General features: G+C 45.0%; 1 protein-coding gene and 1 long non-coding RNA gene across 5 annotated transcripts in view; one reads left to right on the top strand and one right to left on the bottom strand.

Moving 5' to 3' along the window:
• The window catches only part of LOC138503309 (interferon alpha-inducible protein 27-like protein 2A), a 182,857-nt gene that overhangs the window by 153,502 nt on the left and 2,325 nt on the right, over window positions 1-27,030 (bottom strand). For 2 of the 4 annotated variants that reach the window (XM_069622924.1, XM_069622926.1), the window contains exons 2-4: window positions 22,832-22,894; window positions 21,048-21,125; window positions 6,319-6,381 (exon numbers count right to left, since the gene is read on the bottom strand). In XM_069622924.1, the coding sequence (XP_069479025.1) occupies window positions 6,319-6,381; window positions 21,048-21,087 (103 nt within the window). In that variant the 5' untranslated portion in view covers window positions 21,088-21,125; window positions 22,832-22,894. The remainder of the gene's footprint in view (window positions 1-6,318; window positions 6,382-21,047; window positions 21,126-22,831; window positions 22,895-27,030) is intronic. The other 2 variants (XM_069622925.1, XM_069622927.1) reach the window with 1 other exon arrangement.
• The window catches only part of LOC138503310 (uncharacterized), a 112,987-nt gene that overhangs the window by 85,293 nt on the left and 664 nt on the right, over window positions 1-27,030 (top strand). The window contains exon 2 of the long non-coding RNA XR_011279613.1: window positions 14,185-14,311. This is a non-coding gene — a long non-coding RNA (uncharacterized lncRNA). The remainder of the gene's footprint in view (window positions 1-14,184; window positions 14,312-27,030) is intronic.

The following is a 27,030-nucleotide window of genomic DNA, read 5'->3' on the forward strand; positions in this document are numbered from 1 at the left end:
AAACAAATCAATCCCCCTAACAATAGTTCGACAAGTCTAGGTTCAACGGCACCACTTATTTGCAGACAGAGGTGAATGCTTTAACCTAGATGGCACTCTAGTATTCGTTAGGATGGGAGAGAAAAAGGCAGGGTATGAAAACAACTCGGTACCAACACTTTTACGAACAAATGCAAGGCAAGTAAGGCAGGGTCTACTGTAGTTCGCAAAGTTCAGAGGCCAGGCCCACTCGGAGAGAGGCAAGGCGATATGTCCCAAAAAGTATCACAGTGGAAATGCACTTTGAGTCTTTGTCGCAAATTGTTATAGAAAGATTGGACCAGTTCAGAACAGAAAGTCAAGAAGGCTTGGAGGCGACCCAATGGAGAGGCGAGGATTCAGACACCTCACGCTAACTGGCACATGGGAAGCCAGGCGGACATGGTACCTTGTTTGTGGAGAGACAGCTCCGGCGGGGGCAGTTGTTCCTGGTGGTGGATGCACGTTGGGTCTTTGCCAATAGAAGAGATGATCTCGTCGTCGAAGGAAAGTTGAAGATCGTTGCACCACCAGGGAAGAGACCAGCCGGGGAGTGCTCCGTCACAAGGCACCACCTTTTGGACGCGGTACAGGGGTAGTGGCTATCCGGTTGCCGGGGTGCTCTGCACGGGCAATTTGACCACTGCGTCCTGGAGCGAAGAAAAAGCAAAGGGTACTGGTTGTTCCCACGAGTCAGGGGAAGAAGACTCTCCGGCGGGGAGATCTCCTCTGTCGTCGGGAAGTGGTGAGTCGGTTCAGCAGGGCTCCACCGGAGGTGTCGTCGTTGCAGGTCGGCTCAGCTTTACCCTCGTCGGATTCTTAGGTCCTGTGGCGACTTCTGAAGATCCAGTCCCAAAAGCCCTGCTTTTATGCAGAAAACCCCCATTCATTCAGCCTAGCTGTCAATCAAAACACGCTAAGTGGTGAGCGGGGTGGCTCACCACTTGGGCCAATCACACCAGAGTGCGACTGGAGTTGGCAAGGCAACTCAGTCCAGGGTGCCTAAACCCCCTCCCACACCCCCTGTGGTACTCAGACAGAATGGCACCACTTTGGAGGGCCTCTGTGTAGAGGCCCGCCAAAAGTGGAACAAAGGGCTCAACCTTTGGTTTAGGAGTCACAGAGAAGAACACAGATGCCATTTTAAAAACCGAGTTCTGGCAGAAAATACCAACCGATAGATTTATTTAAGATAAATAAACAGGTGGTATGTTAGAGATTAACGAGAAACAGTATTAACCTCCAACAATGGGAAGAATCCCATAGGGTTATATTCGGGGTCGAATATAACAAGTAGTTTCCACTGCCACCAGCCAAAACTCGACGAGGGGGGACGGCACAGTGCCCCCTCGAACAACAGACCCAGGAGTAATCGAATTACTCCTACTAGTACGTCCACAATAGGATGGTTTGTACTAGTTCTGTTAGTAAATTTAGGTCTAGTAAAGCCAATGGTGACTTTACATGCCCGGGGAGACAGTAGTCAGTCCCCGGGTATGGAGTCTATGGTGGAGGTCCGCTAGGACGCCCCAGTGTTACGGCACGGAGGGTGCGTTGTAACACACACAGCAAAACATATGAGACCCTATGGAGTAAAAGACCCCATAGCACACATTGACATTTAAAGGAATTACACACATTCATGTCCAAGAGTGGGAGAAAAAGAGTCTCACTCTTGGCAGGATGGAAAAAAACAAACTCCAGAAATCCAGCAAAGCTGCTGGGGGACTCACTAGGTTAGGAAATTCAGCCTAAACAGAGGATTCTCCCTAACATGAACCATCTGAACTTCATGTAGCCAGAAAGAAGTTATTCTTTGCTGTTCAGCCTTTTTTTCCCCAACAGGTCCTTCCAGTCACAAGGGAGAAACAAACTAGTAAGGTAACCGTACTGAGTCAGCTTCCTATTAATTGGAAAGAGGCTATTTGTATCCACTGACTCTTTACGTCAAACTTGATACCATGGTAAGGCGTCAATCTTTAAAAACAATGACAGATATTTCAGGTGAACGAAATAAAAAAGCTATATGGTTGACTATGTTCTCTCTTGCCCAGTCTGTGCCCAATGCAAGCATTACACTCAACCCAGCCTGGGGTAATTGCAGCCCCTTCCAGTTCCATCTGGCCCATGGGAAGCCACTGCAACATATGTTATAGTGGAACTTCCACTGTCTGGTAATATGACCACTATAATGGTTACAGTGGACAGAATAACTAAGAAGGCACATTGTGATGCATTAAAGAAAATTCCATCAGCATCTAAGATAGCGGGCGTCTTCTTACTGGGAAACTTTTGTCTCCTTGGACTGCCTAAATCAATAGTTACTGGGGTTCCCAATCGGCCTAGTTTTGGAAACACTTGTGCTCCAATCTACACATTGAACGTAACTTATCGTCTGAATTTATCGTCTGGATACAATTGTCAATGTATTGGTATCACTTGTGGTAGGTCAGAGAGAGAATGCATACAATACGGTATGTTTTCAAACTTTTGGGGTTTTATTGCCCTACTGTTACGGTGCGTGCTCCCTATTCTAAGAAAATAATTTTTAAAAAGGTGCTGGCCATAGAGAATTTAAAGTTGTCCTCAGTTCAAACCTATCTTATATGTTTAAGTGACCCTACCACTAATAAAAGAAACACAAACGCAGCCCAGAAAGGTTTTTCTTACTCCCCTTTGCTTGTCTTATGTAGGACCCCTCCCGACAATGTTTCTGAAATTCATAGGGTCTCTTGAGCAAGTCAAGAAAATAACACATCTTCTGGATTCCCACAACAAGGGGCACACTTCTGGCCCCTCCACCAAGCTTTAGTTCTCGTCTTTCCACACAGTCCTAGCAAACAACAAGTCTGTTGAATGTGTAGCTCTTGCAGTTAGTCAACTGCAGTCTTTTTCTCACCGCTTCAGGGTGTCTCAGATCGGTGCAAATCGGGAGCTCTATTGGCACCATTTGGCCCTTCTGCCCCCACTTGAGATTTGGAGATACTGCAAGTTTTCCCACCGAGCCGAGTGGCTGAGAATTTTAGCCCAGTCTAGGCTCTGGGCTATTATCCAGTTTTCCTGGTTCTATGTCTTTATCTCGAATATTAAATGCAGCACCAAAAAAAAGACAGATTTCTTTGGGTGATTTTCAGTGGCCTTTAATATTTGAAACACTTGAATACCTCTCCCTCTGCCCTTTGAAATCAGGGGTTTCACCCCAAACCCCCCTTCAACCTCTCCCCAACCCTGCCTCATACTCACACACACTCCTTCCCCCCAGCCCCCTCCCCACCACAAACACTGCCCCCTTCCATACACACACACACACACACACACACAAACAAAACACTTACCTGTAACCTGTCTTCCCCTGCCCATCTCCGTCTGCCTGTTAGCCCCTAGTCACACTCCTACTATTAAGACCTGTTAGGCTAAGGGAACCCACCACAAGGGCAGTGCTAGGGTATGGCAGGCAAAGAGGTCCACTTCAGGAGAGGGATCAGCCAACCGCAAGTCAAACATCCGAACTGTAAGCCAACACCACACAGGCATGGCCTGTAAACAAATCCCAATCCCAGCTACCTAACAAAACACAATGGCCTTCTCTTACACCAAAGGGACACAGGAAAGGTGTGCCAATATTCTAGAAAAGGAAAGTCCTGTGGCATTATGTGGTGGGAGTTAGAGGAAGGGCTTATTCTGAGCTTGTGAACAAAATGAGCTGGTGCAGGATGGGGTGGGGGGTGCTTGGATCCTGGGTAAAGCAGGAGACAGGAGGTTTGAGGGGAGGCCTAGGAGTCTGTGGAAAGACAGACCCTGGAGCTGGAGATTCAGAGTCCCAGAGAGCTGGAAAAAGAAAGATACAGGGGCCTAGGTAAAAGAAAGACCCAGGTAGCTGGGAATGAGAAAGCGTCGGGAGGAATACAGTTCCGACCCTCTGACGGGGTTCCCCTTACCACGTACTTCAGACAATGCCTTGATTGAAAGAGGTATGACCTATCCCTGTAGGAAGCCAGCCTGGCACCAGTGATCAACTTGGGGCACCAGAAGCACCTGCCCTAGGTTATAGTTTGAATTGGGGGGGGGGCCCTCTATGGAAGAAAACCGCCTGCAGGTCTTGAATAAGAAGATCTGGACTGAGGGGAGCAGGAGTCAAATGCGGAGGAGACAATGGCCAGGAGCACAATGAGGGCCTCAGGGCTGACAGGAGATCCAGTAGTCAATGGATGGAAGAAGAGACAGTAGGCAAGGCGAGAATGGAAGACTCCAGACTCACCAGGGATCCATGTGTAATGGAGAAGAAAGAAGGCAGTGACTAGGCAGGAGCAGACAGGAGAAAGGCCGATCAGAGTAGAGGCAGCAGGAGTCAGGATCTCAGCAGTGGAAACCCACACCAAACCTGAACTGCTCCCTGAATAAGGACGCCATCTTGAATGTAACACCACTGCGTAAAAACTAGACCACTATATAGTGCAGCAAACTGCTTAGCGGGCACTGGTGGCACCCTGATGAATCATGACCATATACCCCTTGTTAGGCAAGATTGTATGCAGTACCCTGTGGGAGACTGCACCATCCTTGTCCTCTTGGCAATAGTTAACCCACCATTTGGTATAAGCATGTACTACACAAGTTGGTAGAGTGACTGAGCAGCCAGGTATATCTCAAGAGGGGTCAATGTGAGCTGTAGGGCTATAACAGTGTTTCACAGTGACAAGTATCCAAATAACACGTACACTCAAGGTTTCTTGATTAAACAATTATTTATTAATTTAACAGTCAGTTTGAATAAGCACGGGGGCGGGGGAGAGCAAGTAGACGTGGCTAACTCTGTGGAATCACCATTCCCAGATTCCCTTAGAGGACAGTAGTATCGACGGTGCCAATGTGACAGACCGCTGCTTTCCGCCCATGGCATGGAAAGGGTAGATGGGATCCTCTCCATTTGTTCCAGTGTTCCAGCATCATGTGGTTTGTGGAGGCACCCACCCCCTTTGCAACTCCACTATCCACCAGCAAAATCAGGCAGGGGACTTTGTCACAGATCTTTGACTATCTTTTGGCTATCCACTACTAGATGGCCTTTTGCCATCATGTGCTCAACTCCTCTAAGACCAAATTCATCTACCTCCATCCCAACCTCTCCTCCTCCCCTCAACAGTATCCTTTTACCCCTCCCTCTACAAACCCTCACCCCTAGGCTCCCAATCTTGAAGTCATCTTCAAATGAGATCGAAAGCTCCAACAAGTTATCTACTGTGCGCCCACTGATGCTAAGCTCAAGCTGTTGAACATAAAGAAGATTGGTTCTCCTGAACTCCCCTTCATTCCACAAAAACTCATCTGCACTCCAGGACTCATTCATTTCAAACACTTCCTGAGCCTCCTGCTTGAACTTCTCTCTACCCACCCCCCACAATAGCCTTAACTTTGCAACCTGCCCTCCACCATGCAACTTTAACTAATCTCTCTGTTCCTCACCTGCCTAATGAATTCAATTGATATTTTATTTATATTGCGCTCATACACGGGTGTTTCAGAGCGTGACAAGGCAAGGGAGGGGAGGGGAACAGGGGCGAACCAAAAAAAAATAAAAGATGAAAACACTGATCTTACTAGGCCCAGTGACATTGAGAACGTGCAAGTGCATGGGAGGGGAAAAGTGCATGGAATGGGGAGAAGTGAAAAGTGCGGAGCAAAGGAGTATGTATCTTTTCGTTCCTCCTCCTTGCCCTCAAAACTGCATCTCCCCAACCCCTGAAATCAAAGCACCACCAACCATCACGTATTCAAGTTAGCCTCAAGCTCCATCATCTCGCCACATTTCCTATAGTAAGACACTGGTTTGCATTATTGCCGCAACTACTGCATTTAACTTTGTAAGTGATTCTTGTTGAAACTTCACAAATGCAAATAAATAAGTAATTCCGTTAGCAAGTAAGCGATACATCAGAGGGCTCCACTACATTATAGAATTCATCACCAGGGAGAATTACATTGAAAACGTACATTTCACGTGCAAATTCTCATTGGCCAATATTTGCTCCCACCTACAGTAAAAACCACTGGGTGGATTTGCACCACACACCACTAAGGTTATAAGCATCTGAAAAAGTGCCCTGCTGTGGGTAGTCAAATGTAACCATAACTGCAGTCATTATTGCATTCTGTAATATACATTTAAATTAACAATATTATTGATGTTTTAAAAACAATGCAAAAAGACTGATGCATCGCTCGTGAGTGTATCCTTTTGTATCCTTATTCATCAACAATGCCATGCAAGAAAACATGCAGCAAAAATTACGGTGCACAAACCTGCACCAACCCCAGTCCAAATGAGAGTAGACCGAATCCCACTGCCGCCTTCTTTCTTCTTCTCTGGTGTTTTAACAGGAAACATTTTAAAAAAGGTTATTACGCTAACTTGAAAACTGCATCTAAATAAACAGTTATTTCACTTTTCAATTGAAAGATTTTTTCATATTTAATTAATTTACATTTTTAGAAAAAACAAATGAAATCAATACATTTGCAATTACATCACACTATTCTTTCTAAACATTATAAATATCCTTAAAGAGCCTTTGGTCCATTTCACTGCTGTGACAAGTTTCCCTGCCTGTGCTTGGAGGTGGTTGTTGGGGCAGCCACGGAAGCTGTGTGCCCCCACCGATACCTTGATGCTGGGCCCAGTGGAGATAGATGGAGGATTCCCTTCGAATACCCCACATCTCCCCCGGGCTGTAGCAAAGATTGTCACCAAACTCCAACCCAGCCATTGCCTTTCCCTTTTAGAATTCCCTCTACGCATGCAAAGTAACAAAGCCCACTATCTGCATCAACGCACAAAAGAGGATGCTCAAGCTGAAGAAAGTAGGTGCCAGTCTAACAGAACCGTGCAATGTGAGCAGAGCCAGGGTGGCAGCATACTGAGGATTGCGGTTGCAAGCGCCCAGGCAGCATTACTATGCAAACAGGAGCCACACATTAACAGATGGGTCACTGAGACGCAAAAATAAATGGTAGACAAACCTAAAGAACTAGTATGGGAAACAAAATGGCAGATGAACCTGTAGTAGGTTCGGTCAGAGGAGCCCCGCCATGCAAAATTTTCCAAGTATTCATAGGTAAAATGACTTACCAGTTCCCACTGGATCAATCCAAAAGGCGAACTAATTATCATACACAGATGCAAACACTCACGTGGAGGGTGAACCCAGCGCCGGCGGAAGAGCCTGATACAAGTCACAGGAATCAATGAAATAGCATGGGTGAGGATGAATGCAGTTGGACATCGAAAGCCAGAGGTGGCCCATGCCCAAGCGGGGTGGAGGTATGGCGCAAAATGAAAGAGGAGGGGGAAGAATTGAGGGAGGTTGCAGTGGTGATAGTGAATAAGAGTAAGAGAAGAGTGAAGGCAGAAAAAGATGAGGGTAGAGAGCAGAGAAAGAACACCACAAAAAGAGTGGGTAAAAGATCCCATTGGGCTGAGATGAGAAGCTGCAGGAAGGTAGAGGTTGGAATCAAATAATGGAGGACAATGGAAGAGAGAGTGGAGCAAGAGAAGACGTTGGTAGAAAAACCAAAAGAAGGAGGCTGGAAGAGAAATTGCAGCGAGAGAGGAGCGGAAGGAAACATTGGGAAGAGGAGGTCGGAATAGAGACTGGCGTAGTGAAGGAGCATGGAAGTAAACTTCAGGAGGAGGTAAAAAGAGCGACCAGAGCAGGAAAGGTGAGTGAAGAAAAATCCAGAGGAGGAAGTCGGAAAAGAGAGTGGAGTAATGAACAAAGTTGAGAGGAAAGACCATGAAGAGGTCAGAGAAGATCTAAGAAAAAAGAACGAGGGTGTATAAGGAGACACCATGAGGAAGGGAAGGACTGGGAGACATGGGATCAAGGAAGGAATGCGACAGGAAGTGCTGGGGGTTAGGAGAAACCTTGAAGGAGAGCAGGTGAAAGAACACGCAATCTGTACCAAGGATGAGCTTGGAAGAGATGGTAGAATAAGCATGAGGCAGAGCTTTCGAGGAGGTAGAGACAGGCCGGAGAGGAGGAATAAGAATGACTCCACTAGGGGGAAAATAATTGTATGTTTGCACTTTGTATGTGTCTTTTCACTCCATTAAAACACTTTCCTCCACTCTAGTCTTCAGCATGCCAGATTACTCCTCAAGCCTGCTTGTGGGACTCGTCCGCTACTGCTTTAATACTCTCAATAAAGTAAATAACTTTGCTACCCACACCCTCAATAACTTCCCATGTTCCTCACTCACCTCCCCACACAGCCTTCATGTGTTTTATTTTTAATGAAACACAGGCACCTTTTCAAGCTCCTTTTCCTTGTCCACAAATCTATTCAAGGGCTACCCCATGCTCGCTACCTCACTGTCTACCCCCACTACTATCCCGCGTGCCTCCTTCGCTCCTCTGAGGCTTTCGCTCTCATGCCCTCCTCGCACATCATGACTGAAACTCCGTTCTCCCAGTAATCAAAGACTTCCTCACTCTTTCTCACTTTGAAACCTCCCTCAAGAGCTCCTTACTCTCCCTTGAACCATCCAGGGAATACAGCTTCATCCTCACCCCTCTAGTAATCAACAGCCCAATGTAAATTGGACTGCACAAATCAAACATATGCGTACATTGTGTACCTAACATAGATATTTTATGTTGTTCTGTCCTGTGATCTCAGCCATTTCTTATTGGACAAACCACCCTAGTTTGTCTAGCAACCAATTTTGTTTATCCAATGGCACCATAAGATTGAGTTGTTGGAGTGGAGTCTGTTGCTCAGTAGTGCAATCTACTCATCTTTCCCCCAAACAACATCAGTGAAACGGTTGGGAAGGAACCAGGGTCCTCCCGCACCCCCAAGCGCTTTAGAGTTAGGCAAGACCTCTTTTAGGCGCTCCAAGGGATTAGGGAAGGAGGGGCCCTGGGAAGGTTCTCTATGCAAATATAATCACATACACAGACATGGGCAGGCACTGAAAAAGGGCGGTTATTGTTTAACTATAAAGCACAAGTAATTATTAGTTGAATCGATTTGTAATGTCAGACCCTATGCATTTGGAAAATCTTAGTGCAGTAAATGCAAACTCTCTTCCGGAAATAATGCAGCCTGTGCTAAAATTGGACTACAGGCTCTGCGGTGTTCGCAGCACACAAAGTGACTCAACAGCTGTCCACTATCTGTCAAGAGCCCATGCAGGCTAAAATGGGATTTTACATGCTCAGTGAACAAAATGCAGGATGGGATAGATTATAAAAATAAATGTGTAAAACTACAGGGCCCAGATAACATTAGCAGGAGAAGTGAAGTCTGGATTTATTCTAGTTTGACCATTAATTAGGGACACCCTTACAATTAGGGACACCCTTACAAAACACTGCTGCTCTCTACCCTGGGATGAACCCCATCGAGCACAGATCAATTTCCCTGATAGAGGAGCCTACCATCCTGTATTTTGCAGGACTACCCGATTTCATGGTTTGTGGCCACATCACATACATAACCTATCTGGGACGTGGAAAGGTGCTGACTTTGCTTGTCCGCAGAATCAAATCTTTAAAGCCCTCCCAGCGCTCGTAGTTCACAATGGAGGACTTCAGTTGTTCACTTTTTTCACAGTGTATTTAAAGTGCAGGGGAGTACTTTGACTCTCCCATAATAGCTCCTTAACATGCCTTTGTGCTAGCTGAGCATTACAATTGGAGCTATTGGCGGCTCATGTCCATGTACACAGCAGTGTTGAGGTGCGTACTATTGTGCCTTATAATGTGTTATTGGTGGAAGAAATGGAAGGGGTGCCCAACGTTGCATGCTGTGTGAAATAATGACTACAAGCTTGTGACTTTAGCTTGTATTTTGTTATCTTTCACTCTGTGTTTAAGTCTTGTCTATACTGTTCTAAAACCCTAAGTCGATCTGTTAAAGCTCACATTATTTTGCATGCTGCTACTGTAGTTTTCCATTCAGGATTGGGAAAATAAAACTATAACAATACTATGTTTGCTCAAAATATTTCTAAAGCGATATATTGTCCAGTTCGTTATTTTGGGATGTGTGTACTTTCAACATATCACTATGAAACTTTGTATTATTTAAGCTCTTAAAACCCAAGCTTTGGCATTTATTAGTCTGAACGTAAACTGGAAAGATATGTGCTGAAGTGCTCAAAATGCACAAAGAGCCAAAATTGAGGCTTCAAAACTTGATTCTGGCCAAATCATTTGATATCTCTGTGGCTTATCTGCCAGAATTGTGGACATCTGGAAGAGATTCAGCTCACAGCTTTTGCTATCAATTAAATACATAAATAAATACAATAGTAGTCTCACTGAGACTACACTATAGGTACTTCATATATTATAATAGTAACCATGCATATGTGTAAATCCACAAAGTTATTTGTCTCTTGGCTTAGTCATTGAACTTTCTTGTAATTTCACTCTCCATGATGCCCTCCATGATATAAGACTGATGACACCATTTGTAGTGTCCTGGTCTGTGACGTCACTTCTGACATGTCAATACATGTGCAAATTAGAGTGGCGGTATGTCTTTTGCAGTACATGGCTGACCCTAGAGAGAAATTGGGCAGGTCAGTGCCCTGTATGCATAACCGTCTTACAGTTCATTTTGTTTGCTGTGTATTTGTTAAAATGCCATCTGTGCCTAATGTTAACCAAAAACTGGATAAGAGGAAAAGAGTGGTGCAAATGATGCTCTACAAATCAGTGTGCAGTCATACCTGCTTCTGAAGCACCTCTGTGTTTAAAGCATAATGCAAACAAAACCATTTTGTAAAGCTAAAACAAGGAAAGGCTTTGTACTTCTCTGCGCTCACCACCACACACTTAAGGAAAGTAAATGACTCATTTCTAATTTAAATAAACTCTACTTTCTTCCGAGTCCAAAGGCAGCATTGGTTTTAGATTGTGACTCCAAGCCTAATGTCACATCAAACACTAGCATCACAAATCTTAATCTTCCCAATGCTCTGGACACCAAATATATGATAATCCTCACACAGAACAACTTTTATTTTGTTATATTCTTTTTCCAACCAAAATTGGTTAGTAAGCCATTATTTGCTTGACAGCTTTACAGTCGTTACCAACACGTGTTTTGACCTTTAACCATAGGTCTTCTTCAGGGAATTAAAGTTGTACTTAATCTACCAACCTTCCACAGTTTCTCATTCAATTCATTGACTTAAGTGTCAAATACTTGTAACCCGATAGCTTTGCACCAAACCATGCTTTCCACTCAAATAATAGATATGACACTATTCAGGGGGACCAGTTCCCAGCAACACATGTCATCTGTCAAGCTTAGGTAAGCTTATAGGCCATTGCGTGGCAACAGAATGCAGCGTTCCGCCATGCTTTGATAAAGGCGACAGAAGCAGCGGATGATGGTAGATTAGGCAGAGTGTAGGAGGAGGGATTGTGAGGAATTTGGAAACGTTTGCAGCAAAGTATCCAGCTGAGTTATTAGCTGTGAGAGTGGGGATAATAGTTATTTCAATTTATTTAATAATGTGAAAAAAGTTTAAATATAAACTTTACACATTTATGAGTAGAAATAAAAATAAAACCAGGCAGAAAAAAAACAGGTAAAAATGGGAAGACTAAAACCTCACTTAGAATTAAAATTAATAGAGAAAAAGAAATTTAAAAATGAGTTGTTCTAATCATGAGGTTTCCATGGGTAAAGAAGGATAGAAATCATTCTACATAACAGTGACAAAAACAATGTGATGCTACTGTAGCGGAGAACATGGAGCAATAAGTACCGTTAAAGGTTTTATACAATGCGTCATGCAAAAGTGTACTTAATTTCATTTTCAGAGGTCAAAGCCTTCCCTTCCCTTGGTCAGTGGAGTTGTAAATATCTTCGATTAGTTTCACAGGATTGCATATCGTACACCAATGGCCCCCAAGAAGATAATGATCTCAACAAGTCATGTGATAGGGGACGTAAACTGCTGACCCAATAAGCTATGATGGGATTGAGTTATTGTTTGGGCTAGATGGTGATGCCCAAAGATTTCTCAATGCTCAGCTATATACTGTACATAGCTATGTGAGTTTTTATAGAGGTCGAATTTAAGATGCGATACCAGAACCATGGTGCCTTTATGTGACCCAAATTATGAACCACTTTCCCATAGCATAGTTCATAAGTTTTAAGCATAGACGGGCAGGCTGTTAGAAGGTGTATAGCTGTTTCGTTGGTGGAAATGTTCTTGCACATTCGACAATGTCTTTCGTGTGACAGTAGATGGTTGTCTATCCACTTATTTGCTAATACCGGTAAACAGTCAAGACGCAGCAACAGAAGGAAAAGTCTAGGTTTACTAGAGGGGCTCAAATTAAAGTACAGCTGTGGTTTCAAGTAGGTATATAGTCTATACTTTACAAATTGATACTTTGTAAGTTTGCTCAGATGATCGAAGTTCTCGAGCCAGTCCCATAGATCTATTTGTTTGGGAAGAGCCTTCTTTGATGTGTCGAGTGTGCTCCCCAGTGCAGGAATCCAGCCAATCTCCTTGCATAGGTTTTCCATATGAGCTTTTAGATGGTAGAGAGTAGCCTCCCTTGAAATGTCCTGATGTAATGAATTTAGCAGGAAGTTCAATGGTTGGTTAGTCATCTTCGAGTAGATCTCAGCTCTTCTTTTAAGTACAGTGGCCTTCAGGGAATCGTCTTAGGATCGCCATTGGAATACATTGAGGGAGGCCCAATATCCGCCTCCAAAATTTGCCCTCTACGAATTGGAGCGAGCTTAAATTGATGTTTAAAAGTGCCTCCAGTCTGTAGGTAACCATAGGAACCAATATCTGCAGATACAGGTGGCGCACGCCCCACATTGTGTAACCACAATTTCTAATTGCAAAGCGGTGTATTAATGCTGTAAATTGTGCAGCTCTGGTGATTCGCTTTTGTATGCAGGTAGGATATTCTCCTGTAACATCAACCTCCACCCCAAGGTATTTGTATATGGGGGTATATTTTATCTCTATCCCCTGCATAACTAACTTTGGTCTGGCGAATTCTACCATTAATTGGGTTTTATCACTGTTAATAACCATATCGTTTTTATGGGCATAATCCCAGAGTGCAGTGGCCGATCTTGAGAGGCCGCTAAATGTGTGGTCCATGATGATCAGATCATCTGCATAAGCGAGCACTGGGCAGTGCTCAGATCCGATCCGTGGAGGGCAATTGTGCACTGCAGATACCGCTATGGGAAGGTCGTATGTAAATACATTATATAGAAAAGGAGCTGTGACACAGCCTTGTTTTACTCCGCAATTCTGTGAAACTGGAGTGGTCATATGGCCTTGGGAGTCCAGCTTGAGTTTAGCCGTAGCGTGTCGATGTAAGGCTCTTAAGTAATAGAGAACTTCATCAGGACATCCTAATAGTTTTAATTTTGACCAGAGTTTGTCACGGGGGACTGTGTCAAAAGCCGCTCAGAAGTCTATAAACAGGGCATATAGAGGAGGTTTCACACTGGTCTTGGCTCCGGTCCTCAGTAGATCAATAATCATCAGGTTCATGGTGGTGGTATAGCCTTTCCTGAATCCACTTTGGAATTGATTGAATATTCCAGTTCTGTCTGCCCACGTCTCCAATTTGTCTAGAAGCAACGATGCAAATAGCTTTCCTGTGCAGTCTAACAGACAGCAATCTACAATTTCCTGGCTCCAGTCTGTTTCCTCTCTTGAAGACTGGGATCAATATGGAAGTTTGCCAGGAAGTCGGGATATTACCAGTTTCCAGTATGTTGTCAAATTGGATCGTAATCAGGCTGGCCCAGAAATCAGGATTACTTTTCAATACAACGTTGGCTAGGCCATTGGGTCCAGGTGCTCTAGATAATTTTAGTGATTTGATTTTGGCAAGTATTTGTTCGTTGGTCACAATAAAGGGTTTCTCAGGGGGGACCAATTCACAGCTGCCATGCTGGGTAGGTGTTAACGGGGCATTACGTGTAGACAGAAATTCAGACCATTGCTGGGCACCTACCGGGTTGACCATGGTGTAATGGATGGGGCCCCTCATTTCATTTAATACACCCCAGATGTTTCTTGTATTTTTGGAGCATACAACTTGAACCATTTGTTGCCAGTGGCTTATCTTCTCTACTCTTCTCTTCGTCTTAATCCAGGCACGATATTTGTTCTTTAAGGTTCTACACTGAGCCACAAATGATTCTACTGTAACTGCAGCAGCCCTTGCTTTTCGAATGGAAGCCCTTAGAACTCGTTTGGCATCTCGGATGGCCCTGTCAAAAGGTATGGTCTTCCTTCCATCTTGTATCATCTTGCTAATAGATGTGGTAGCGTGTGATGATGAAAAAGCCGCAATCCATCTTTCAATATCATTAGCAGTGAATTTGGTAAAGGCTTGGATATCGTAGAGAAGGACAGCATGTGTTGAGCGAGTCGCATTTTCAATGTTTTTTGTGTACCAACGAATGAAAGTGGCAGTTTAAGTTGTCGTCAGGTTACCCAAGGGGCAGGGGCTCGGAGTTGACCAGTCTACTGCTAAGGTCAATGTTAGAAGGCTATGGTCGCTCCAGTTATTTGGGGTGACCTTCATGTCTTTAATTCTGGTGGCTATATTCGGACTAACAAATATGTAATCTAGAGTACTAGTTACAGAGGCATTACGCCAAGTATGTTTACCGGGATAGTCGCTTCGCGTTTTCCCATTAATAAGTTCCAAATCCCAGTCTGAAAAAAAGTGTAGCCAGTTTAGGCCTTCAGGATCCTCTATGTTGTGAAGCATACGTCCCTTAGGGTATAGTAGAGGATTGAGGGTAGTACCTTTCGAGCCCTTTATATGGTAGTTAAAGTCGCCTGTGAATATGACTAAGTTGTTCCCCAGTATCATGGTCCATTCGCTAAGTAGCTCATGGACCGCCTCTTGTAATTCTTCTCTACATACAGCGCCTGGTAGATTGTAAGAGGTTATGAGTAGGATTCTTTCAGTGACATCTTCTTGGGGGACCATAATTTCAACTGCTAAGAGGTTGTCAGGTTGGCTTGTAGTAATTCAACGAGATTGGACAGAGTGTCTGACACCCACAATCAACCCTCCAAATGGTCTACCCCTGGGTCCCTTCTTAGCAAAAGACTGATACAATGTATATCCATTGAGGATCACTGGGGAGACCAACCATGTTTCCTGTAAACAAATGGTCTGTTAAGATATCTACTGATCCTTCAGAAGTTAGTAAATGGTTAAAACCTCTGCAATTCCATGAGGCAATGGTGAGATTTCATTGTTTGTTTATAATTAGAGGGAGGGATTCAGCCAGCCAACTTAAGACTTTCTGTACATCAGCAATCTGAACTTTGTCCGCCTTGGGTAGATTTGAGAGCGAGGGAGATTTTTCCGGCGAATAGACCACCTCACGTGGGCAGCTAAGGTCTTCCATTTCAGGATTGGCATCAATCTCAATGTCTACAACCATCAGATTTTGTTTGAAACTTGGTATCAGTTGAGCTTTCACCACAAATGAACCGCAGAGACATTAGGGTTGGTAACATGGAGAGGCTCCACGTATTAAAAGTCTGTGGAGCTGAGAACACGAAGTTGAGGCACTGAGTGAAGCCTGGTCATAAGAGCCGATCTTGTAAGCCAGTTTCGCTCATGTTGCTGGTACAAATTTTTTATAATACATATGCGATTGTTATAATGATCAGTTAGTGGGGGCTCATTGATGGTAGGTGGATTAGGGATGCTTATTGCCATTGTGGCCCTACTTGGGCTTTTGTTAGGAGTAGAAGAGATCTTCTCCAGGTCATTGTTCAATTGAGATAATTTGAGGTCAAGTAAATTTTCTTCCGTACAGATCGACTCATTCACAGTGTCGGGAATAAGCCAGCTGGTGAGAGAGCCAGGGCCCTTCGCTTTACATTTCGATGCCCTTGTTGCTCTTTTTTTGGCCTTTTTTGACAGTTTCCCCGCCGGTGCAGTTGTGGGTAGGGGAGAAGCTATCACGCACGGCTTTTTCTTCATGGCTGCTCTTCTGGCCAATCTTCTTTGCGTGAAAAATATACTTCTGACTCATCTGAAGGTTCAGATACAGGTATTGGATCAGTAGGAGGCTGTGCAGGGTCACTATCCGTGAGCCTAGGGATCAGGTTTTCTTCTGCCCCAGGGATGTCTTTGGCTCCTTCTTTTGCTGCAAAAGTGAGAGTAGTCTCCAGAATACGCCCACATAGTTTCAGGAGAAATTTAAGGGCAAACTGCAAAGAAGCCACTGAGGATTGCAATTCGACCAGGACCGGTGTGTTTGGAGTGGAGACTCGACTGGATTCGCTATTGGTTCCGAGGACAGAAGGCTCTTGAAACGGGGCTAAATTAGGAGATATGGATAGTCTTTCAACCTGATCCCTCTGAGGAAATGGGGCACTTGATAGAAGGTTCTGTGTGTTGTTGCCTGACTGTCGTGGGTGTGCTGGAGTCATAGCCCGCTGCATTGACAGGCAGAGATCTAGAAGTGAGTTATTGTCGATGTCATCATAATTAGTGACCTCATGAGGTGCCAGCGTGGGGTTATTCACTGGACCCTCTCCTTCCACAGCAATGGAGTTTTCTTCGGGGAGGACATTCGGAGGAAAGAAGTGTGTGATGGCCCCTTTCGCTGGAGGTTCTTTTTAGTTTCGCTTTGGCCATTGTACTGTTTCTTCCGGTGTCTGGGAAGTTATTATTACGTTTCTGGAGATTATAATTCGATTGAGGTCCTTGCCTGTAGAACGGCATATAACTTGCGCGGTTAAACAGGCGCGGTCAATTGGTTGGCTCAGAAGGTAGCCTTTAAGATTATTTTTACAAAGGCAGTAGCCCCTCCTTACCCTATCCGTGAGGGAGGGATCTGTGGGGTCCCAGCCTTAAGGGTGATGGTTTACTCAATAGCTGACTTAGCCTCAAGGTGTGCAACCGCGTTCAATGGGGATAGCGCCGCGGTCAAGCACCAAAAATAGCAATTTAGCTGTAGCTCGGCAGCTAAAACTTCACATTAACCAGCAATGTTACGGTTCGCACGACTGCTCAAAGGGCCTGGCCCCACAGTCACAGTCGAGCTTCAGGCTGAACGGTGGAAACAATCAAGTGTGGCCACTAGAAGCAGATGCCTTAGCGCTAGATACGCCAGATAGATACGTGCTAGATACGTGTTCAATGGACTAAAAACCATAATTAGGGCTTGCCTTGCTCGTACCTGGTGTTCCCCCTGCAGGCTCGTGCCAATGCTCCTCCCTGCAGAATCTCTTCTGAGCTCCAAGCTCTGGTCAGGTTCCCCGGGCCCACCGGACCCCCTGCCCCGAAGCAGAGGCAACAGAAGTGGGTAAAAGCGAACGGGAGACACAAGGACGCAGCAACAGCACGACAGACTCTCTCTCGGAAGGAAGAAATGAGGTTAGAGGAAAGAACCTCAGAACGTGGAATCGCGCGAGTCAAGCCGCACCTCTCTCCGTCTATCCGTCTCTCAGAGGCCGCTTCCGACTCACTGTTTGCAGGGTAAATGGCAGCAGTCTCACATAATAGTTATAGGTTTAGGAGAAGTGAGGAGTGAGTTTAGAGTGCCCTGTAGTTGAGCAGGATGGCTGAAGTGAGAGTCGATGAGGGTGACGAGGAATTCCCTTTTCGCTCGTCAAAAGAGGACTTGAGAGAGCTCAGGGCAGAGAGGTAGAGTTGCAGGTCCTCATTTGAATGTGCATGCATCCATTGTGCTGTAAAATGCACCCTTTCAACATATTACTTAAAACTTGCTCTTTGGGGAGAAGCCTACCCGAACCCCCAAACATTATTTAGGGCTCTCTCACTACGCTCCGTCTCTCGCATTAATTTGTGGGGCATTTTAATAACCATCTACTACAAATATTCACCTGTCCCCACTGACCTTGAATCATTTACAATGCCAGTTCCCCACAGGAGCTGCACACCACCAGCACCAAAAGCTGCCTCAGCCACTGGTATGCACATAATAATGTTACTGACTGCAGACATTTGAGTGCCAGGACCCTGACTTCACCCCCCGGCCCCTTGGTTATATGCTAAGAGAAATATGTAAGGTTTGATTTACAAATGTGACATCTTTTTCCTTGTGCAGCCCATGGGGCACCTTGCAGCAGCATGATCATCATGTACATTGTGCAAGCATGATGGACCACACCAGCCCAACCCAAAGTCTGTAGCGTACCATGTGTTTTTTCATGGTGTTTGCGGGAGGGCAGGGGGGTTTGTCCCATTAACTGGGCTCGCAGGGGAGCCCCCTCATTTTGTGTTACCCCAATGGTGGGGCCCATTGTTACATCTATGTTCTTGCCGCTCTCCTTGATTGTAATCGGCAGCTACCTCTGCCAGGGGGCACTCCCCCTTTTGTCTCCTTTACTGCCATATCCATCACTGGTTCTCTCCACCCGCATTCTCCCATCTAGTCCATCTAGTCCATCTACTGGAAAGCACCCATTACTCCCAACTTCAACCTGCTGGTGAGCTATAATGTGTATTGGATTTGTTTTTGCAAAAATTTCATTAATCTGCATTAACATGTTTCAAGTGAGAGTCAACTGATAAACCATGTAAGTTTCTTCTGAACATGCTTTTTTCTTCATGATTATCTGTACCGTTCATGGTCATCAGATCAATCACTATCGTACCGACTACTTTTTTGTAACGTTGTATAGAAGCACTGCCAATAGCTAAATACATAAATAAATATAGCACTTTGGGTAGATGCCAGTGCCTAACTTTGATGACATTTCATTTATTAGAACATAAGGAAGCTGTTGGGAGCAGGAGTAACTTAAAGGTCTGGGAAATTAGAGGAACGATTTGTGCTGACAGGACACACTCCTGAAGAGGTTGCGATGTATTGAGGGTTGACCTCAATGATATATGCAGTACAAATTACAATACTTGCTTGGGATATCAGTTACTTTCAGATAAAAGAAGAATTAACTATAGTGGATGAAATATGTGAATACTGAAGAAAGACTAATGACCCATTAAACATTTTTAAAGCTATATAAAAGAGGGCTTTCCTTGCCCCAGTATAATAGTGAAGATTGAATTGGCAATTTCGTATTAATTTCTCATTACATTGGCCTCATAGGTGCCACTCAGTGAGGCGTCAGAGGCGGCAGGCAAGTCTGCAGGTGTCCTTAATTTGCGTAGCCTCGGCTCATAGGTGGCAGGGGCCACCATTCATTGTGGCTCACTGGAGAAGCTTTAGCACCACCTAATGCGGTTACATAGTTTTGATTGGGTGCCATCATTCGTTTTGGCTCATAGGTGGCTTTTTAGCCCCGCCCATTAAGGGTACACAGCTTTGGCTCATAGGTGGCCGTTTAGCGCCAAGCAGAGGGAGCCAAATTGTAATAGATGCATAGGATTTGAAGAAAGTTTCCTGTATTCACCAACCTAAATGTTGTCTTTACTAATTTACTTCACTTTAACCCTCAATCATAATTCATCCATCGCCTGATCTTTCGCCCATTCTGCAAATTTTCCCTCACGTTCTCCCTCCTTGAATGGCTTCATTTAAGCAATAGAACCCAAGGAGGGGGGCATTTAACCCCCCACCTCCCTCCGAGCGATAGTTACGCCCGAGCGTAGTATGGGGGTACTAATATTTTTCTCAAGTTGAGAAACAGCGCTGCAACCGTTTCTCGACTCGAGGGAAAAAAAATGGCCATCGGGGAGAAGGGACTGCACATAGTCCCTTTTCCCTTTCCATGGCGGCCATTAAAACGAATGGGAAAAAAGTAAACAAACAACATGGCTACCTTGGAAAGGAAGAAGGGCCTTCTCCAGTTCCATGGCGGCCTGACGGGAGCAAGAAAAGGAGCTGTGACGGGACGCAGCCCTCATCAGTCTTTGTCGACCGGTAATGCCCCTGGCAAGGACCAATGCGCTTGCTTGTTACAAGCGCATTGACCCTCGCCGGGTACTAATATAGCGATAACCCCTGCGTTCAGGGGCAGAAATGCTGTTACCAGCCTGTGTCCAAGTAGCCACTAGCTATGCATGGATCTCTGAGATAGCTGTCTGCCTCCGAATGTGGGGTTAACACTATTACAATAACACAGTGCTAAATGGAAAAGGCCTTTGCATTATTTGCTTGTGCCCAATTACCCTAAAAAGAAAATTCAAAGATGACGGTTATGGATATAGTGAAGGGAGTAGTTAACTTTACTAATTTGCATGGTGGCCATAGTGATAATCAGAGGACCGGCATGGAGAGAGTCTGGAAGCAGGACTAAGCGGCAGTGCAGTGGGGCAGATTGGGTGGTGGTGCCATTAAGAATAAGGTAGAAAGGGAAGGAAATGGGGGCAAAAAAAAAAGTGGTGGACATATGGGGAAGGCGAACAGGTTGCCGTGATAACACAGGCAGTTGCTGACAGATTCTGCCTGCATTCCTGATCACCTAATTGGCCAAACTCTCTCTCAGGGTGCTAATATGTGCAAGTCACAGAGGCCACAGGGAAGGAGAAATACTCGGCTGTGATGAGGATGAATTGCATTAGAAGTTGTGACTACTACCACCCAAGGAGTTGAATCTTATTCCTTCACCCATTCCTTCTCCCCACGATTCTAAATTATGGGAATACCCACACTAAGCCAACTAACCAACCCACCAATATGATTCCAGAAAATAAAAGTAACATGATTGCACCACTATTATTTATTTAATTTAAAGACTAAAGATGCATCACTAATGGTCATGGTCACCCCAAGACCGATTACAGGCAGCTTGGTTCAACATATAAAAAGGTAGATGGACTGGACCATTGTGCTGCTTTGGTGGAGCAGTCATACCTAGTGGAATAAGGAGAAGGGCTTCTGTGTTCCTGCAGAGTATCCGCCTGCTCAGAGACAGGCACACAGGTTGCATCATGGTGCAGAAGTCTCAAGAGCTGGATAACCACTCCAAGTTACGAATGTGATAAGGATGAACGGACCAAGAGTTAATGCAAAGACCCTTCGGCCCGCAAGAGCAAGTGAATGCCACTTACCTGTGGAAAACATCTGGGATGGCCACAAGCTGTTCCACATGGTGAGTGTTGACTCTATGAAGAGGCGCTCTGGAAACCCTATTAGGAGAGAGAAAGATGGGTCAAGCTCTCGAGGGTAGAAAGACCTGCAACGGGGGCCATGCTCCGACCAGCCCTTTCCCATTTCCTACTGCAGGATGCACTTTAGTCACGCCCCGCAGGAATCAGGATTTGGGTTGAACGTTCAGCAAAGCGCTTTCCACATTTTCTGTTCTGTGTTGTTGGATAGGGGTAGTACCTTATCGGTTACCTTCATGGCACCAAGACCAAAGTATGTCAGATTACAAGAGGTGATCTAGTCCACAGTGATGCTTTGCATACTAATTCACTTACTCACGCACTCGCTGATCATCCAGCCCAAAATCAGGCCAAAGTATTAGTCAATGTAGACTATAATAATGGTAAAATTGGCGCCATTGAAATGACAAGTACAATATAATTGTTTTAGCCGGCCCTATAGATTAGCAGCATATAAGCCACTTTTACTCCCTAAAATCAGACAAATAACTGCAACAAAACTATTTGAGCAAATACAATACAAACAGGAAATGGCAAACTAATAGCACAATAGTAAACTGACCCTGCTTCCACCCACACAGGTTCACTCATTTTGTTCTCATCAGTGCTACCAGTATCCCAGTGCCAAGAGAAGGACCTCTACACTTCTAGACACCGGATCTCAAAAACATGCATGAACTACTAAGTGCAATGAAGTATGGATTACAAAAAAATCTTCTAGAATAAGACATAGTTGTACTTCTCCATAAATACCCCCACACAAATGGCAACGGCTCCTTTACTCTTTAAAATTTTATTTTACATTCAACTTCAAAAATGTGGGAGAAAAATGCTTTCAGTTGAAAATCTTACTGAAGTCTTAGTTTTACCTAAATCTGCTTCCAGCTGCACTAGTTACAGTGTAACACATTCTGACATACCATTTACCCCACTCACAGCACCAAGCGACATTGGGAAAATCATGGCAAAACGATGGTCTATTTCACAAAACAGAGCACCCACTATGTGACTTAGCCTGGCATGCTGGCTCTGTCACTTTCCCTTTCCCAGAATACAGTAATCCAGGATCCCACTTGTCACTCTGGCTCTACAACCACTGTTGGCCTTATCAAGATCCACCGGCCCAGCTATACCTACCCTAGAACACAGCACCACCCAAAAGGTCATAGACAAGCACGCATGCTAGTGCCATGCACAGGTCGTTGTGGAGTTAGGGCCCAAACTATCTCCAAAGAATGGTCCCTTCCCAAGCCTCAATTAGAACCATCAACTCAAATATGTGTAACTATTCTACAAAAGAAACTCAATCAACAAAAGGTGAGGGGCAACACATTGGGAATCAACAAAGCTACAGACAAAATGTCAAATGTATTGATTAAAGTGGTAAAGCCCCACGTAAGGATGTAGTGCTACACTGTTAGGGATCTAACTTGCTGGGAGCTATTTAGCTCCTGCATGACAGCTAGAAGAGCCCGATTACCTGGGTATCGACAGATACCAGGATCTGCTTTTGGCTCTCCGGCATAGTTGGTGCCATGCAAACATCTCTATGGAACGTTAATGCTGGGTGTTTTGGAACTTGCATACAGGAGCATGAAGACATATGTAGAAGTGATTTACTACATAATAGGTTGTATAAAACGGACAAAAAGTTATAGTTGGCATTTCATGTGAAAGTTACATTTGCGGCACACTATCCTCGTTCCCCAGAGGTAGCTCCTACTTACTGCGTGAAGCTTGACACCCAGGAGCTGCTTTTAGCTCCAGCTCATCAAGTCTTTATTTCGATCCTGGACATCAAAGAAAAAAAATACTTCAACACCACCATGAAGATATAAACAGAACAATTACACGGGAAAGGCCCAATGAAAACGTAGGCTTTTCATTGCAGGGGCAGAGCATTCCAAACCTCACGAGCTGAGGTTTGGGTGTTAGGTGCAGAGTAGATTTAAATAAAGTGCATTACAGCAGTCCAAACGCCTCAGGACAAAGGTGCAGACCAATGATTCCATGCCATAGGGGAGAGAAAGTGGAGCAAATCCCTGACCATTCTGGTATGGAAATGCCCAGCCTTAATCATCTGGCTACTGGAGCATGCATGCATTCAGGTTAAGGCTTTGATGAAATCGGCATATGGACTTTCGTTCATTGAAATATAGGGAAGCCAATTGATATGATATGATATGATATGATATGGTATTTGTAACGCGCCTATACACATGTGTTTCAAGGCGCGACGAGGCAGGGAGGGGGGGAACAAGGGGAGACAGACAACGATCTTACTAGGCCAGGTGTCATTCAGATCGCGCAAGTGCAGGGGTGGGGGAGGGGGAAAAGTGCAAGGGGAAGGGGAGGGGGGGAAGTGCAGTACAAGGTAAGTGGCGTAACGTAATAGATAAATAAATAGGGCCAGCTGGTGGCAAGTGTGAGGTAAGTGCAGAACAAGTGCTGGGGGAGGGGGGGGGGCTGTAGGGATACAGAGACAGTCCCGCAGTGCAAAGGGGTTCCAGGGCATCAGTGCAAGTGGAGAGTGGCAGGGCCCAGGGCCGAGGCCGTTTAGAGTGGTCCAGTTGCAGGATCAGTGCAGTTTCAGTGAGGAATTAAATTAGCTGTTCAGCAGGGGAGAGGGAGAGAGAAAGCAGAAGCAAAGAGGAAGGTTTTGAGGTGCTTCCGGAACCGGAGATGGTTCTCCTCAAGTTTCAGGGAGGCAGGAAGGCTGTTCCAGAGGGAGGCCCCTGCCGCGGAGAGAGATCTACCCCCAGCTCGTTGCTTCGAGAAGCGGCTAACCCTGAGGGAATTGGAGGCGGATGAGCGAAGGGCTCGGGAAGGAAGATATTTGGGAAGAGAGAGTTGAAGGTATTTAGGACCCAGGCCCCAGAAGGCCTTGTGGACAATGCAGAGGGTTTTGAACTTTATCCTCGCAGCCACTGGGAGCCAGTGTAGAGATTTCAGTCCTGGAGAGATACGGTCCCTGGGCTTGAGGCCAAGGACAAGTCTCGCAGTTCTGTTCTGGATGAGTTGCAGAGGGCGGAGAGTGGAGGCAGGCAGATTAAGATAGAGGCTGTTACAGTAGTCCAGCTTCGAGAGAACCAGGGCTCGGGAGACAGTGAGCTTCTGGGGGAAGGAGAGGAAGGGAAGAATACCTCTGAGGAGGTGCAGCTGGTAGTGTGACCTCTTGGCGACGTCAGAAATATGAGGAGAGAAGGAGAGTGTGGAGTCGAAGATGACCCCAAGGTTTTTTGCCTTGCAGGTAGGAGCAGGGAGGGGGCCAAGGGAGGCAGGCCAGAGAGCTACAGGGAAGGAGGGAGTGGGAGTACCGATGAGTAGGATCTCAGTCTTACTGGCATTAAGGCAGAGGTCATTGGCGGCACACCATTCCTGGATAGCAGACAGACAGTCAGAGATGAGGGAAAGAGAGGGGGAGGCTGAGGGTAGCCTGAAGATGAGTTGGGTATCGTCCGCATAGCACTGGAAATTAGGGCAGAGAGCGGCGATGCGGTAGCCAGACTTGATGACGTCGCCCCCGAGGGATGAACGAGGAATGTACAACATGTTTTCTATGAACACATCAACATTCTCTTTGAATTCTGTGGGTTTCATCATTTTAGACTTCTTTCATTGTGGAGTTTTCTTTTTGCATTTTTTTTTGGTGCTTGAGATTACATTGTATTTACGTATATGTACCTGTCCTCACGATGTTAGTGCTCATACTTAGTACATTACGTACAGATGTATTCAATATTTTACACTATGGACTTTACACAAAGAATAGATAGTTCTTACTTTTTTGCTATTTGTACCTTTTGGTGGTTAGAGTTGATGCAACCGTGAAGGACCCTTGAGGATTACAGACTCTGCTGGTTGTATGTTAAATAAGTGTTTTTTACCATGCATCTAGACTATCACCAGGGCACTTTTTTCAATGTTTTACTTTTCCCACTATTTATACTTTTTTCAAATCTCTATGTCTTTACTTAGCTTTGCAGTGACAAATTAATTTTTATCACATTCTGTGACGTCATCACGTCCAGCTATGATGCCATCATGGTAACATGCTCGCTGTTCTCTGTGTTTTATACGGTCACTGCAGCCATTTTTTGCTACTGCTCACCCGCAGAGGTTGGGTCGTGGGCACCATGTGTGCCCGTTTCTTCATCTCATAGGAAGTGTATTGCTAACTTGGACTAGCAACTTTGTGTCAAGTATTACCATCTGGTTCACTCAGTGCTCCGGATAGGATTTTGGAGTGAGAGGGCCTCATTACACGGAAGGTGGTAATGGTTAACGGCCACCGTTAATGGTAACGGTGACCGTTAACCATTACCGCCTTACTACGAGGTCCCTTAGCGGGTTGGTGCTTTAACGCCTGCTTTTTGCAGGCGTTAAAAACCAACCCGCTAAGGGACGTTGGTGCTAATTACGGCACCGCAAAATTGCCCGAGCAGTTCGACAAAATCATGCATTTAGTACTGGGTCTGCAGGGGTGTCCCCCACACCCTTGCTCACTATATTGTTAGCAGGGATTGCGAGGGTGTCCCCCGGAGGCGTTCTTGAAAACAAATTTCAAAAGATACGTTTTGGGTTTGTGGTCTGGCTGTTTCGGCTGGCCTACTCATATTGTTGGCTTTACCAAGATCAATTTAAATACGATGAAATGGAAAGCAACCCAGAACAATGCCACTGGTTGCGATTGATTCCCCGTCTTCCATTTAGCCCTTTTTGGTTTTAGATTCTCTAAGTAAGTGAAAGAGTAGATGCCCAGATGAGGGCCCCTTGCTTGATACAGTGAATAAATCAAGGTGCACCACACTGATTAAGCACAATAAGGAAGTCTGCCCTGTCAGAATTATTTGGACTGGTAATTACCCACAGCCTTAAGATCATAAGGTTTGAGTAACTGACCACAGTGTCTTTATGCACATAGAAGCCATCATTTAATACGGTGCATGTTTTGAAGCGTATAGCCCTCATTCCAAGTTTGGCTGTGTGGGGAAAAAAGGGGAGGTCGTTCCGTTATCGGAATTTTTTGTTTGGGGCGGTAATGGAATTAACAAAATATTTCCTGCACCGCCAAATTACATGTTTTGGTAGAATTATCACAAGCAGAAACTGAGTGGTAATTGCACCAATTTTTGGAAGAAAAATTTAGGATTTACCTCCAGCAAGATGCTTTAATTCCCAATGGTTGGGATCTACTCCATGGGGATTTTGGGCGGATTTACAGACAGCGGAATAACCAAGTGGTAATTCTGCAGATTTTGGGAGGACATTTTCTTCCAGAAATCAGCATTACTACTACTTGATAAATCCACCAAAAATATCCCTGGAGACCTGTGGACCCCAAAGAACAGGGACTCACCACCATCTGTAATCCTCTGGTAGCTCCACGGGACCAAGTGCAGTCACAGTAATTGAGTTTGACAGTATTTTGGCAGATTTACTGCTGGAATACCGCTGAACTCATAATGAGGCGCTAGATGAGATAATTCTGGGGCTTACACTACACCATGGTCTTCAAACTATTGTGTTGGCCCAGTGGGCAGGCCAGAAGAGTTCCAGGGTGCAAACTTCTTTAAAAAGGGCAGACGTTTTTATGTGAGGGAAAAAGGGGCACTTGCCCCATGCCCCCACCTTGGAGAGGAGCCCCACAAGACTGCCTGATCTAAAGAAGTAAGATTCCATTGTTCAACAGATTTAAATAGCACATGTCAAGATATTTTATTGCGTGCTGCTAAGGCTCTAAACCTATCTGTTTTGACAAGTACCTCCTGCCTTGATAAATTCATCATGTAATGCTTTCTGTGTTCACTGTGGTATATATAGTTTGTGTGTTCCTTACGGCGCAACTTATGTTGCATTCTTTCCTTCCTGTGAGAATTATGTTGATTATGTGCAATAGCCAAAGCTACAATGCATATTGGTAAAT

The sequence above is a fragment of the Ambystoma mexicanum genome, chromosome 11 (assembly GCF_040938575.1).
Source record: "Ambystoma mexicanum isolate Mex_15411 chromosome 11, UKY_AmexF1_1, whole genome shotgun sequence".
Taxonomy (NCBI): domain Eukaryota; kingdom Metazoa; phylum Chordata; class Amphibia; order Caudata; family Ambystomatidae; genus Ambystoma; species Ambystoma mexicanum.